The sequence below is a fragment of the Lagopus leucura genome, unplaced genomic scaffold (assembly GCF_019238085.1).
Source record: "Lagopus leucura isolate 7727_CA_CO unplaced genomic scaffold, USGS_WTPT01 Super-Scaffold_100073, whole genome shotgun sequence".
NCBI classification, from domain to species: domain Eukaryota; kingdom Metazoa; phylum Chordata; class Aves; order Galliformes; family Phasianidae; genus Lagopus; species Lagopus leucura.
This window is the reverse complement of record NW_024962314.1, coordinates 395801-411024: the sequence shown is the minus strand read 5'-3', so window position 1 is coordinate 411024 and position 15224 is coordinate 395801. Positions and strand designations below refer to the sequence as shown.

The window sequence follows — 15224 nt, the reverse complement described above, 5'->3', positions numbered from 1 at the left end:
CGGGGCCGGCCGCCATCGCCGCGCCCCGCCGGCAGCGCCGCCCGCGGGGGCCGCGGCTCAGAAGGCCGAGGGGAGGGCGGGGATGAGGAGGAGCGGCGGCTCCGCGCCTTCCCCATCTCCGCGCTGAGCGAGCGGCACCTGCCAGGCCCCGCCCGTGCCAGGCGGTGCGGTGTGCCCGGAGATGCAGTGCCCGGTTTTCCCCATCGTTAAACGCACGGACCGGTCCGAGGGGACAGCGAGGCTCTGCCCACCCCGTGCGGCGCCGTGCCGTGCAGCGCAATGCAATGCAGCGCAAGGCAACGTAGCGCAAAGCAAAGCAATGCAAAGCAATGCAATGCAATGCAGCGCGGCGCGTCGAGCCCCAGCCGCGGTTCGGCTTTGGCGGCGCTGTGCCGTCCTCGGGCGCCCCCTGGTGGCGCAGCGCTGCACGGCGCTTTCCCGGTGCCGTTCCGTCGCGTCTTGAAGGCGGATCCCAGCGGATCTTTCAGGCTGGGAAGGGACGCTGAGATCCGCAGTCGCGGTGATGAGCTGAAGCCACGCTGGACCAGGCCTGGAGCTGCACTGCTGTGCACCGATGGTGCAGCTCATGGACTTAATGCCCCCGTGAGCTGTGCAGTGCAGCCATGGAGCTGCGGGCTGCCCTGCGCTCCTGGGAGCAGCACACAGTGCTCCTATGGAAACCGCCCGCAAAAAGCCATTGGATGTCGATGTGTTCAAGACTTTGGTTTTCCTCTCAGGAATTTTGGCCAAGTATCTTTGCAGAGATTTCTACATCCAGGATTCCTGGCTGTCTGAACGAGCTTCAGAGTGCTAACAAGACCGAGAGGCACCGCTCATGAGAACTGGCAGTAATCCATGCAAACAGTGCTCCCCAAACTTCTGGCATGTGTGCCGTTACTTCTGGGACGCCGCTTTGCTCATGCACAGATTCTCACATCTCCCCAAGCTGTGGGATCTGCTCCGGCTGCCTCTAAATCAGCGCAGCGCCTTCCTGGCAACGTCCACTACGATGGGCACTGTGTGCAAACCCTGCAGCAACCACAGCTGGGTGTGCAGGTTGGACTCCATAGTGGAATTTATCCTCAGCAGAATGAACTCCTGTGCAAGAAGGGGCTGCTGTCTGTGCCTGTGACACTGCTGCCATCTTCCCATCTTTCTGACACCCCGGGGTCCCTCACACTGCTGACCACATCCCTGTCTATTTTCCTATGATGCTCTTTCGAATTTAGCCCAGCTCTGGTCTTTGAGCACGAAGCTTTTGAACAAAAAGTTCTTATTGCAGGTCTGCTCCCAAGATGATCAGTTTGAGCACACACCATTCATTCATCTCCCACATCCAGAATAAAATCCGCATCGTGTGCCTCCAGCTGCCGCTATCTTTAAGTACTGTTTTCGTTCCCTTCAGTTTCTCCTGAACTTTGACTGCTCCACGATAAATAAGTGCTTTATTTATGAAACAAACAAAGCTTTCTGGCACAGCCCGGATTTGTGCCTCTCGCCTTTCACCGCAGCCTTCCCCGCCCCGTGGTGCGAAGCATCGCAGCGCCGACCCGACAGCAGATGGCGCGGGGACCCACGGCACCTGCCGAGCTGCGGGGACGGCTTCGCCTCCATCCTCGGCCGCTAAAGGGCTCCCTCAATGGAAGGGACCGGCCAGCCAAAGCCCTCCTCCACGAGGACAGCAAGGCAGAGAACCTTAGGATCGTTAAGGTTGGGAAAGACCTTCGAGTTCCCCAAGCCCAACCCCAGCCCGTCCCCCCGCACCGCCCACATCCCTCAGCGCCACTTCCGCGGCTCCGAACGCCCCCAGGGATGCTGACCCCTGCGCACTCCTCCAGCCCTGCAGCGAACAGCCCTGGAGCAAAGAGCAGAGCCGAGATTTGCAGCAGCAGAGCCCAAATTTCACGATGCTGGGCCCTTTTCTGAAGATGTCACTCAGCTTTTCATTCATCCGTTCCATCTTTGGAGGAAGGAAGCGGGGAGATGTGAGCCTCCAGAACCCGACAGCCCTGCTGCACATCTCTGGGAACTCAGCAGGAGGGGGTGGCTCTGTCCAGGTCTGCAGCCATCTGCAGCACCAGAGTGCTGAGCATTGCACACTTCCTATGAGTCATCTCATTTCCCGGCCCCACGGGGCAGGACGCACGTCCCCATGGCTGCATCAGAGCTGGGGTAAGGCTTCAGCCCTCAGCAGGAACTCAGAGAGCCTGGAGGGAGATCCGTGGCCATCAGGACCACCTGATGGTGACGTGGAGGTGCTCAGGTCAACCTGCGTGGTGGCAGCTGGGGATGCTCTGCTCAGTGACGTGGTTCCCTGTGTGAGGCAGGGAGAACCCATCGCTCTGCAACCACCGCAGGGAGCTGCAGTGAGAAGGGATCAGCCTTTTTTCTCAAGGGACAGATGACGTGTGGGTTGCTCTATAAGTAATGCCTCCTATTTGTTTCCAGGGAAACCACTATAGATACAAAGAACACAATAACACGATTTGATAGAGCAAATTCTCAGCTCCTCAGATTCAAAGCTCCACAATCTTTCCTGAGCTGAGGGCCTCAGATCTGGACTCAGCTCTGCAGATGGGGCCTCACAAGGGCAGAGCAGAGGGGGGCAATCCGCTCCTGCTCACTACCACCCCTCTTTTGATGCAGCCCAGGCTGCAGTTGGCTGCAAGATCACAGTGCTGGCCCACCTGCAGCCTTTTGTCCCTCAGGACCCCTGGTCCTTCTGTGCAGGGCTGCTCTCAAGGAGTTCTCCCGGTCTGTACACATATCTGGGATTGCCCTGGCTCAGCTGTAACACCCTGCACTTGGTCCTGCTGAACCCCATAAGGTTCACGGACCCCCATTTTGAGTGCATTCTGGTCCCTTTGGATGGGAAGTTGAGATTGAATGTTAGGGAGCATTTATTCGCAGAGAGGATGGCCGAGCGTCGGCACAGGCTGAATGAGGGATGGGGAGGAGCTCCCCGCGTCGGAGCTGTGCGGATGTGGCACAGAGGGATGCGGTGCAGCGCTGGGACGCGGTAGTGCTGGGTGATGGTTGGGCAGCGCGGGGTGCAGAGGGGACAGCGGGTGGCAGCGAGGTGGCAGAGGGCGCTGGGGGTGACGCTGGGAGCGCTGGGGTGGCATCGTGCCGTGATGGGCGCCGCGAGGCTGACGGCCTCCGTGCCTTCCTCCTCCTCCTCCTCCTCCTCCTCCTTCTCCTCCTCCTCCGCCCGGGGCAGTGACATCAGGCCGTGCTGGCGCTGAGCGCGAAGCGCCGCCTCCCCCCGCCGCCAACAAAAGTCCCCGAGCGCCCTGCGGGCCCCAACGCCGCACCCGCCGCCTCCCGACCCGCCCGGCCCGGCCCGGCCCACAGCCGCAGGTACGAACCGGGGCCGCCGGACCCCAACATCCCACCCCGCCCGCGGATGGGGAGCTCCGCGCACGGCGCGCCCGGAGGGCTGCGGCCCCGCGGGTGGGCGAGGGTCGATGCTGCTGGGTGGGCGGAGGGGCACGGGGAGCACCGGGGGACTTGGGGGGGTAAGCAGAGGAGGAGGACGAAGTTTGGCCCCGGGGACAGAATCGCAGAACTTCCCCATCCGGGCCGGGTGCTGGCGGTGATGCTCATCGGGAAGTCCCAACGGCCGCGCCGCGCTCCCTCTCCCCGTGCCCTGCGTCGCTTTGCCTTTCAGAGCGGATAACTTTTGGGAGCCGGGGGGACCGGGAGAGCGGCCCCCATCACTGCGCAGCGGGCGCGGCTCCGGGCTCCCCAAACCCCGCAGGTGGCAGCGGGGCCGCGCGTGGCAGCGGGCATTGGTCAGCGCTGAGCACCACGCGCGGATGCTGCCAGGAGGCAGCGATCGCTGGGGAAGCTCCGGAGCAGCCGCTTGAATTCGTCTCGAGGACGCAGCGCGGTGCTGGGATGCAGGGAGGGCTGTGCCGGGCCGGGAGGTGCAGCAGCTGCCAGCTGTGGGGTTGGCTGTGGGGTTGGATCCTGGGGTTGTTGCTGCTCCTCGTTGCTGTGGTTGTGGCTCAGCACTTGCTTGCCATCCACAGAGCGCATCGCCAAAGCAGGGGCAGCGCGGTCCCCTCCCCGCCGTGATTCCATCCCTCTTCCCCCACCTGCATCTCCACCTCCATCAGGCAGAAAGCCTTGCAAAGCTGCAGGGAGCTGTGTCGGGCAGGAGGTTTGATCCCCACGGAAGCCAGGAGCTTTTCTTAGCGTCCATGAAAGTGCTTTGCAGAGTTCTGCATAAAATCGGGCTTTTCTTTGAGAAATGAGCTGAATGCCCAGCTGTGATAGGGAGCTTTCCAGTTTGTAAGCTCAGCCTGGGAGCCATGTGGCCGTCAGGCAGCAGCAGGCAGCTCTGTGCTCTTGATACCCGTGCGTGGCAGCAGGGTGGCACAGCACTGCTCCTCCCTGCCACAGACATCAGATGGGCAGCAGTGGTACCCCAACGTCCCACTGCAGGACCTGGGGGCACAGTGTGTGTGTGAGGGTCGCTCCTGACTTCAGATCCCCCCCTGATTCCCTCCTCTTCAGACAAAGCCCCCGGAGCTCTCAGCTCCAGCACAGCTGCTGCTCTGTTCCTTGGTGTCTGCGCTGATGCTCAGTGTTTTGTTGCATCCCAGCACTCACTGCTCTCAGAACTCCATTCTCTCACCAGATCAGCATCACTGTATCATCCTTCATCCCCAGTTACACCACTGGCATCCCAGAGTCTCCTTATGTCACTGCTGTGACATGGGGGTACAGGAGCACAGTGCCAGCCCCCCTCTTGTAGGGCTGTTCCCATGCATGGTGCTGTGGCAGCTGCTCCATACACGATGCCATTTGTTTGGGGCTGAGTCCCCATGGCCTGAATGCAGTTCCCAGTGCTCCATCCTGCCCATTTCCCACCCATCTCCATGAGCTGATTCCTTCTGCTCTCTTCAGGCATCTCCTTCTCTCCCTGCTCACATCATGGCTGTGCCAGCTGCTCTCTGAAGTGGAAGGCAGCTATCTCACCCCAGGAACTGTGATTCCCACCTATTGCTTGTCCTTTTGCCAGACCATGTAACGATCCTGCATCAAGAGTGAATATCAGGCAGCGCCAGTGCTTTCCTGCCTTTCCTTGTATTCATACTTTCACTGCAAAAAATCTCCCCGCTTTTTACACAGCCTGAATCTCCTGTTCCCTAGCAATCTTCTCCGAGCACAAAATGAGACCTGAAACCAGGGCTGTGGGACCCCAAATCCAGGGCTATGGGACCCTGAAATCGGGCCTGTGGGATGCAGCAGTGGGGCCTGACAGCTGTCCTGCTTCAGGTGGAATGGGGCACTTTGAGAGGCAGTGTCAGAGGCAGCCCTGTGTTATCCCTGGTGAGGGGCTGATGTGGGTGCAGTGGTTCCTCTGTCTGCCCCCTAAGGAAGCTCCTGAACCCTGCTGAGCTCTGCCAGGAGGAAATAACACAACAACACACTCTCCAGAGAAACACTTTGTGTCCTTTTAAGGCAATGCAAGGGCTGGGACTGGAGTTAGCTGGCTGGAAGGGAGGGATTTGGCACCGCTGTGCCCTGGGTAGGAAGCCCAGCCTGCAGGGCGTTGAGGAAAGGCTTCCTGGCTGCTGTGATCACACCCAAACAGCTCCGACACCCCTGGGGCTGCACTGCCTCCTCCTCCAGCCCCACACCTGCACTGTCTGTGTGTCTGTCCTGCACACAGCTGGCTGTGGGGCTGAGCCTGCAGCACCCGCAGACCCTTGTATCACCCAGCACCTCCAGCAAGCGTTTGCTTCTGATGTCTTTGTGACCACCTGAGGTTGCCTATGGTCCTTCTACTGGCCTCCTTACCCTCAGCTTCTCCCCTTTGTTGGCTTTGAGTTTCTTGAGGCTTCCGTTGCCCCAGCCTTCAAAATACCAAGGCTGGGTTGGAGCTCAGCCGTGTGTGTTCGCCGTTTGTCTTACTGTGGGATTATCTGCACATTTGAAGATCAGGTGGCCTCTCATCACTCACCAGAGGCATTTCAGGAAAGAGGAGAGCAAAGGAGAAGCATTAACATGCTGCCAGGGAGCTGCATGGTCGGTTAGGTCAGTGCTCAGGTGTTGGCCGACCTTCGTACTCCTCTTCCTCCCTTCCTTTGCTCAGAACAGAGCCGTGAGCTCCCAGGACCTGGGATGCTGATCCCGCTGGATGCTCTAAGTGGGCACTCTGAGTTCTGCTGATTCTGCTCCTCAGCAGCATTATGAATCAGTGCAAACATTTTCTGCCCCTTCTCTCCCCACAGGATGCCAAACTGGGGTGGAGGGAAGAAATGTGGCGTGTGCCAGAAGGCGGTGTACTTCGCTGAGGAGGTGCAGTGTGAAGGCAGCAGCTTCCACAAGTCCTGCTTCTTGTGCAGTGAGTACTGCCCTCCCCTTGCCCCACTCCCTGACAGCAGTTTGTGTCCTGTTTGTATATATAAACGTTTATGAGGCATGTCAATGCTCAGTGGGTTTCCCCTACAAGCAGCCAGGGTGCAGGAGCTGTGTGGAGGTGTTCTGCTGTCCTCCAGGCTGAAGAAGCACGGATCAGCCCAGAGCACCACGGGATGTCAGGGCTGAGCTTAGCCAGCATCCATACTGCATCCCTACACCAGGGAATATTGAGGTCCTGTCCCTGGAGGTGCCTCAGATGCTGAAGGCTGGAGCATGAGCTGGGCGCTCCCACCAGGCAGGAGGTGGCACGTTGCACAGTGCTGGCCCTGGTCCTCCGCACTGCTTTGCTGGGAGCTGGGATATGATCTGCCCTGTGTCTGGTGCAAGATGGCCTCCAGGAGCCAAAACATCAGGCAGGAGACATTGCTTGGGGAAGGGAAGGAGCTCAGCGCTATGGGGAAGGGAGAAGGTTGTCCCACATCTGCTCGTGGAAGCACATCACCAGGCAGAGCACCACGACATGGGCTGCCATCCTCACGCTTTGCAGAGGGACCTCATCCTGCTCCTCGTGTGCCTGGCAGCTCTGCCTGTCCCAGTGGGCTCCTCCCCAGCCCTGCTTCCCAGCCCCGTGCTGCTGAGCTGCTCTGAGCTCCTCCAGCTTCCCCAGCACTGCTCTTGGGCCCCTTTGGGAATGTGAAGCCACTATCTTTAGGAGAGAAAAACAAACACTGGGAGCTGATTTGCCAAGGAAATAATCAGAAAGGAGCCAAACCTACCACAGTGCATTAAACTGGAGATCAGCTCCGGGAGTGAGTGCTGATTGACTGCGTGGCGTTGGTCCAGCTAAGGCAATAGCACAAGCAGAAGTGTGATGCAAGGAAGCTGCCTGGCCTCAGAGCAGCAGCAGCAGCTCTTGTCTGGCTGTTCTGTGGGGCAGCTCAGCTGTTCTTAGAAAAACAAAGGGTTCTTCATGCAATGAGTGCGGTGTGCTGGAATTTCTGCGATGCAGAAACCGGGGGCTGATTTCTAGGAAGCAGATTGGGAAGGAATTTTTTTGTTGCATGACAGTGGTTGGGGCAGACGAGGAGCAGTGGATGCGGGGACTGAAGGCTGCAGCCACCCAGCGTGGGGGGAGAGGAAAGCAGATGCCATCGGCGTCACCACCGTTAGGACAAAGCCCTTTGAACCCACTGGTGTCGGCCCCCACATCCATCCCTGTGGGTTCTGAATGCAGAACTGTCCCTACTCAGCTCTGGGCTGCTCTGTCCCACCGCCAGCCCATCCGTTGGACACCCACTCTGAGCCACGGGATGCACAGTTCCACATCAGCCTGGATCCCAACCCCTATCCAGGGGACGGGGAGCACACAGTGAGCACAGGACCCTGCCAGCCCTCCTTAGATGGCCACAGGCTTCCTTCCCACCTCCTCCCTCCAGCAGTGCGTGGGGTTGCCTGCGGCCACGCGGGAGGAGCACCATATTTAGTAATAGGGCCGAGGAACGCTGCCTCCCCCCCGGATTGAATGCACTGAGGGAGCTGTGTTTGCATTCCTGTGATATTGGTAAAGGGCAAGGAACTTTCCTGCTGGCAAGGAGCGAAACGGGCTGCTGGGAGCGTCGACATTTAAGGCGTGTGAGCAGGATGGGGATGGCTGGGGTGCAGCTGTAACAGGACCTGTTTTGGCGCTGGCTGCCAGCGCTGTGGACTCTGCCTTGGGCGTCATGCTCTGAACGGGGCAGGTAAACACTGGAGATTGCTGTGAGCCTCGTTTGTTTGCTGCTTCCCTCCCATCACGGTGTGCCAGGAAGGGCTGGGAGCTGACGTGGAGGATGAGATCAGAATGGGACATGAGCACAGCGCCGGGGTCCCCAGGCCCTGCTGCTGTCCCCTTGTGTCCCATCTTATGTCCCACACTGACCCCATGGCCGGGACACCCACCTGACTGGCAGTGCTGAGTGTGCCCTGCACAACCCCTCTCCTGGCACAGACCTGGGATGGCACACTGACATGAGTATCTGTGTGATTTGTGGGGAAATTTAGGATTTGTGCCCCGTCCTGGCTCCAAACCTGCCCCCACCCAGGGTTCCGGCAGCAGTGAGGTTAACAGAGCTGCTGCCTTATTTATTATCAGCCTTGTAGCCTTGGTGGTTGCTTCCTTTTAAAGCCAGACAATGTTCTTGTTGTGATCCTTATCTGCAGCCGTTTTGCATGCACTCCCTTTGAACACTGATCTTGTCTGGGGTTTCCTCGCTCCTTGAAAGCCGAGTCCCGTGTGAGGACTTGTTCTCTGCTGCTAACAAGCAGATCTGGATGCACGGGCTGACAGGGCCCTCCATCTCTTCCAGTGGTCTGTAAGAAGAACTTGGACAGCACCACTGTTGCTGTGCATGGAGATGAGATCTACTGCAAGTCCTGCTATGGCAAGAAGTACGGCCCCAAGGGCTATGGGTACGGGATGGGCGCCGGGACCCTGAGCACCGACAAGGGCGAGTCTCTGGGAATCAAATACGAAGAGTGAGTTGAAGTCTTGTTTTGAAATCGGGGACGTTGTGTCCACCTTCTCCCTCACATCTGTCCAGATGTGCTCGGCTGTACCGCCCTGCAAAGCCCACTGAGTGTCCAGCAGTCCCCAAGCTGCAGAGTGTCATGGATTCCCTGCTTCAGGGGGGACTTCCCATGTGCTGGGCATGCCACGTGGCTGGCAATAGGCCCACATCTGCTCTGATGTTCTCAGTGACATGAGGGCTCCACAGGCACGTCCCCATCGCCCAGCCCTGCTGCCCATCCCATCCCAGCACACAGCTGTGGGGCTGCAGTTTCCACGGGGGTCAACGCCATCCTGACAGCCCCTCCGAAAGTGGGCTGGGATTTGCATTCCCACAGCTCTGCCCTCCTCTTCCCGTTCCTGCACCCCATTAATGCGCTCCCTCCCGTCCACAGGGGCCAATCCCACCGACCCACCAACCCGAATGCATCCAGAATGGCCCAGAAGGTCGGCGGCTCCGATGGCTGCCCGCGCTGTGGCCAAGCGGTGTACGCAGCCGAGAAGGTGATTGGAGCTGGAAAGGTACGGATGGGGCACACACACACACACACACACACACCCTGCGACCCTGGCACCTAAAGGGGAGCTTTACCAGGACCCTCCGCATCCCCTCCTGTGGCCCCAACCCTGCCCAGCTCTGAACCCAAGAGTGCTCCAGGCTCACCTCTGTGCTGTGGGGTCAGGACGGTGGAAGGCCTCAGCTATGGGGCTGTGCTGGTGGCACTGGTGCTGCCCCACACATCGACCCTTGCACTTCATCCTCCCTGCAGTCGGTGCTCGTCCCCAGAGCACAGAAGCATGGAGTCACAGGAGCCTCCAGCACCGTACTGAGGCTCCAGCAGGGTCTGTGAGGGATGTGCCATATTTTGGTTATCCTCAAAATCCCAGCGCTGGCTCTTGGCCTCCCGGTGTTGTTGATGTTTACAGGGACCCAAATCTGGCAAAGCAATTGTGCTCGAGAAAACCAGAGAGGATTCCAGAGCATGTATTCAATGTACTAATGTTCGCTGGATGACTCTCAGCTACCTCCTCCCCCAGCCCTAATTTCACATTTTCTTCCAAAAAAGGTTTGATGTTTTCCAAAGCGTTTATTTAAATTCCTCTGTGAGGGCTCTGGCTGCTCTGTGTGCTGCTCGGGGCCCGTGAGCTCATCTGTCCCCGGAGGGACTGGCAGGGCTGGGGGAGCTTTATTTTTGAACGCTGGCTGATTCCTGCATTCTTAGTGTCTATTTGCTGCCCTAGAGCTGCAGTTGTCTCCTCCCAGTGCCACCCCTGGGCTCAGGTGCAGCAGATCCTGGTGAATAACTCAGAGGATTTATTGTTGTGTTTTAAGAGAAGGACGATTGCTTTTCACCCACTGCATTGTGAAGTGACTGTTGAGGGATGGGGGTGGTGAAGGCTCAGTTTAGGAGCCAATGTTTTCCCTCTGTGTCTTCACCACGGGGCAGGAGGGCTTTGCTGTGCTGAGGGTGGGGAGGAGGGCTCTTGCCAGACTTTCCATCAGCAAACCCCTTTGCTGATGGCTTTGGGTCAGAACCAGGGTCAGAATCCCTCCAAAGGGATCCCACCTGGTACCAAAGCTTTGCTGTCTCGTCTCCATTACCATCTGACTGGGTTCCTCTCCTGTCTCACAGTCCTGGCACAAGTCCTGCTTCCGCTGCGCCAAGTGTGGCAAAAGCCTGGAGTCCACCACCCTGGCAGACAAAGACGGGGAGATCTACTGCAAAGGTCTGTGCCACGTCCCCTGCCTTGTGGGGCTGTTGCAGGGGGGTCCCTGGGCTCAGGTCCCCTCCAGTTGTCCTGGCTGCTGGGCCTGGAGGTGTGAGATTGGGGATGGGGCAGGGATCCGGGAGACGGTGACCCTGCAACTCTGGGGAGCGTTGCAGACATGGCAAACCCTGCTCTGCTTTAAGAGAACTGCTACGGTGCCCTCGTGCCACTGTCCTAATGTTACTCCTCCTCTCTCTGCAGGTTGCTACGCCAAGAACTTCGGGCCCAAAGGCTTTGGCTTCGGGCAGGGGGCCGGGGCGCTCATCCACTCGCAGTGAGGCACCAGGAGCCGCGCTCTGCTCCTCCTGGGCTCCTGCAGCCCAGCCCTGGGTTTCCGCACACCGCAGCGAGCTCCCTCACCTCCTCCATCCCCGCCTGCTGCTTTGCGGCACCAGCGCCTTCCCCTGCCCCGACCCTGCGCTCCCCGAAGCTGCGGGAGCCCCATTGCCACCACGGGTCCCTCGGCACGGGCACACAGCTCGCTCCCACCCGCAGTGAGGCTCCCAGCGTTCCGCTCCGCGTCGCCCGTCCCGCCGGGATGAGCCGCGCTGCGCCGTGTCACCGAGCAAGGAATAAACATCAAAGCTGACCCAAGGCGTTGCCCGAGGGGTTGCGGGGTTGTTCCCCAGGAGCTCAGGATGGAGCGGGAGGACGGGAAGCGGTGCTGTTGCAGCTTGCAATGAAAGCGGAGGGGCTCACCCTGCAGCTCCGCAGCCCCTCCTGCCCTCCCCTCGTGTGACCATTTCCTAGGCAGTGTTTCCTTCCTGCACTCCGCGCGGGCGCTGCCATGCGCACACCGCGTCCAAACCCATCAGCGCTGCTCCGTGGCGCTGCTCCAGGCAGCCGTGCCCAGCAGTGCTAACAGCTCTGAGCTTTTCACCTACTCCCGGGTTGGGTGTTGTTTTTTTTTTTTGCTGGATTCTGATCCTCCAGCTTGGCAGCTCTCCAGGTTTAATTTGTTTTCACTGAAACACTTTGCTTTCGCTGTGTGCTTCTCTCCTTTGACCGGCGTGAGATACTCACCGATCAGCCTCGCCGTCTGTCCTTTCCAATCCGCAGTGGGACGGCTGCAACTGCTTCCCTCTGCTGGCTGCTGCTCCCCAGGCACGGCTCCGGACAGACGGACGGTTGTGTCTGCACATCTGTACCCATGCACTGCCCAACGCATCCGCAGCACCCAGCCCTGATGGCAGCCTAGGGGCTGCAGCGCTGGGGATTGGGGATGGGGATGGGGTACCCAACACCGTCCAGAGAGATGCCCTGGGACGGTGGTGACAGAGCTGCAGCATCGAGCTCTGCTGGCTCAGCAGAATGAGACCCTTCTCTGGGTCTGGGACCGTCACCAGAGGACAGAGGGGAGGTGACAGGCTCTGTGACCTCATGGCTGTGGGAAACTGATCTTCCCATGGTGGCTGGAGGTGGCAATGCAGTGAGCAGCCCCAGCTGGCGAGGGAAGAGACCGTGGGGTTGGTGGCCAGCAGCATCACTGACATCCCCACCTGCTGGAGCAGAGCTGGGAAGGACAGCCCAGACTGCTGGCTTCCAAATTCCTGGGGTACACCAACCCTGAGCGTGTGCTCCTTGCAGGGACCCACCTGCTCCACTCCCCCCAGAGCCCCGCGGGGCCGGAGCTGACCCCCCTCCGTGCCCAACATCCCAAACTGGGGCTGCTGGGACAGCGGGGAACGGTGCCAGCATGGTGATGTTGGCCTCGGGGAGCACGAACCAGTTCCTGACTGCACAGCTGGCCCTGCCCTGTTAATGAGGGATAATGAGGTGCCTCTCCTGGCGCTGCAGACTTGCCCCCTGGCCATGCTGGCTGCCAGCGCTGCCCCCGGCAGGCATCAGCCCCAGACGGTGACCCCGGTGCAGCTCCGTGGGGATTTTTTGTCCCCTTTTTTCGACTTTTTTATTTTATTTTGCTGAGGGCTCTGCACACTCAGCACCTCCGGGTTCATCCATCCGCCCGGGGTGCTGCAACAATCGCTCTGTTCAGCAGCTCGTGGCCAGTGCCATGCACCCAGATGTCCCCACAGGCACAGCACAGCAGGGCCAGCTCCTGCCAGGGGCTGGCATGGGAACAGACGGAGCTGTCGTGGTCGGGAACAAGACAGGCTGGAAAGGCGCTGGTGTTTTGCTGCTGGGGAGGGAGGACTCCGGGGGGACCAGGCTGTGCCACACAGCCTCATCCCTGCTCAGCGCAGTCACACGAAGCTGGAGATGCTGTCTTCACTGTGGGACAGACTGGGGACACCAAATTGTTCTCCTTGAGGGGGGGCACAGGGGGACAGGAGCTCTGTGCTGAGGGATTGGAGCAGCTCCTTTGGGTGCAGGGCTGATGGGTGCACAGCCGCCTTGGGATGGTGGCATGGACGTTTCCATCTGCAGATGTTCCCCTCCCAGCTCCCTCTTCACAATCCCTTCACGGTTGGTGCTGCACCCACAGCATTGTGCCCAGGCAGCACTGCACCCTGTAGCCCCATGTTTAAGACCCACAGACCTCTTCTACAGCTTCTACTGCACCCCACAGCCCTCTGTCCTGGCTGCTTCTGAACCCCATAGCCCCCTGCCCCAGATAGCCCTGCACACACAGCCCTCTGTTCTTGTTGGTGCTGCTCCCCAGAATCCCACTGCACCCCCCAGCCCCTTCCTGGCTTAGAAGTGCCCCCCCAAACCCCCCCCCCCCCCGCCCCAGCTGGCACTGCACCCTATAACTCCACATGCAGGTGCTGTTGCCCTCCATAGCCTTGCAACCATCCGGTGCTGCACCCGCAGCCCCCTGCAACCCCCAGCCCCATAGGAATACAGCTCCACATCTTGTCCTCTCCCTGCTGTGCCTTTGCCCACACCGTGCCCTGGGCTGTTTGCACGGGGCCCCAGGACTGCACCCGCCTGCAGGCACCCCAAAAGCACCGTGCAGGTGGGTGCAGCGGGGCAGCATCGGGCCTGGCTGGGCTTCGCCTGGGCGTGAAGGGTGCACAGCAGGAGGGGCCAGGCGAGGCGGGGATGGAATGCAAGTGGGAGAGCGGCCGGGCGTGTAGCAACAGATCCTGGGGAGCGCGGAGCCGGGGATCCCACACGCTGCATGGGGCAGGACGCCGAGCTCAGCCGCAGGGACGGCGGAATGGGGCGTCCCATCGCTGCTGCCCCGCTGTGAGAGCCGGGGGGGGGGCCATCGGGGGGCCCCGGAGCGGCGGGGGGAGGGGTGGAAATCCCCAGCGGGGGATGCGCGGCTGCGGGAGCTGAGGAGCCGCCATGACCCCCGAGAAGGTGCTGCGGGAAGGGGTGCTGGAGAAGCGCAGCGGGGGGCTGCTGCAGCTCTGGAAGAAGAAGCGGTGCCTGCTGACTGAGAAGGGGCTGCAGCTCTTCGAGCCCAAGGGCTCGCGTCGAAAGGAGCTGAGCTTCGCCCGCATGAAGGCGGTGGAGTGCGTGGAGTGGAAGGAGAGGCACATCTACTTCACGGTGGTGATGGACGACAGCCACGAGATCGACTTCCGCTGCGCCCAGGAGGACCCGGGCTGGAACGCTGCCATCACCATGGGCCTTGTCCGCTTCAAGAACCAGCAGGCCATCCAGGTGGTGCGGGCACGGCACAGCTGCAGAGCAGGTAACGGCCCTGCTGTGCTCGGGGCGTGGGGAACCGGTGGTGGGATCCTGCCCCGAGGTGCTCCGGTGGCCCCAGGATGGGGGAGGTCCTTTCCTGGGTCTGCGTTGCGCTCCCCCCTGCCCTGGCTGGGCTCTGCTGACACCCGGTGCAGCTCCCCTGCCACTCAGGTTTCAACCCATTGCACCCCAAGAGAGGGACGCGCTGATGTTGTCCCTCTCACAGAAAGACACGGGGTGGGCTCTGCCTTCTGGCACGTGGGGTGGGGGTGACACCACGCTCCCCAGGGCAGCCCCTGCTCCTGCCCAGCACTGGCCGGGTGGGTGAGCAGTGCTTCTCTCCGCAGTGGTGCAGTACGACGCAGCTGCAGTGGGACAGCGCGTGGCTGTGCAGCATCCCCGGAGCAGGATGGAGACGGCGCTCAGCTCAGTGGGAGGAGGAGAGAATAGGATCCCAGCCAGCAACTGAGCCGTCGGGGCTCCCCAGGAAGGCCAGTGCAGGCACCGGCCCCAGTGCCATGGGGCGGGACAGTGAGGCACCAGGGCATGGCTGCGCCCACTTGGACCGATGGGGCAAAGGGCACAGCCAGGGCCACCACCAGGGGCTCCCGAAGGTGATGGATGTGGCCAGGCCCATGGCGGACTGGCGGAGACCCCCGGCCTCTCCTGCAGGACAGGGGATGGGATGGGTGAGGCCGACCTGAAGTGCGGTGTTGAGCCATGGGACATCGGATGTGGATGGGGACACAAAGCCCCCGAGACCCCACATGGTGCAAGGACTGCAGAGGGGACCCGTCGGTCACCATGCCGGGATGGTGCGGTGACACGGCTGCGCCGCTGGATGCTGCCCTGGGGATGGCAATGTGACACTGTGGCCCCCAACTCCTTGTACTGACTGTACCCCCAACATGTCCTTCTGCTGCTTTGTTCT

General features: G+C 60.6%; 2 protein-coding genes across 2 annotated transcripts; both read left to right on the top strand.

The window, feature by feature from the left end:
* Positions 1-3286: 3286 nt before the first annotated feature.
* CSRP1 (cysteine and glycine rich protein 1) lies at positions 3287-11661 on the top strand. Its single transcript, XM_042887182.1, has 6 exons — positions 3287-3360; positions 6246-6358; positions 8721-8889; positions 9316-9442; positions 10555-10648; positions 10892-11661. Exons 2-6 carry the CDS (start codon positions 6247-6249, stop codon positions 10966-10968), a joined length of 579 nt encoding a protein of 192 aa, XP_042743116.1. The 5' UTR covers positions 3287-3360; position 6246; the 3' UTR covers positions 10969-11661.
* A 2255-nt stretch (positions 11662-13916) lies between these two features.
* PHLDA3 (pleckstrin homology like domain family A member 3) lies at positions 13917-15224 on the top strand. Its single transcript, XM_042887180.1, has 2 exons — positions 13917-14297; positions 14641-15224. Exons 1-2 carry the CDS (start codon positions 13946-13948, stop codon positions 14760-14762), a joined length of 474 nt encoding a protein of 157 aa, XP_042743114.1. The 5' UTR covers positions 13917-13945; the 3' UTR covers positions 14763-15224.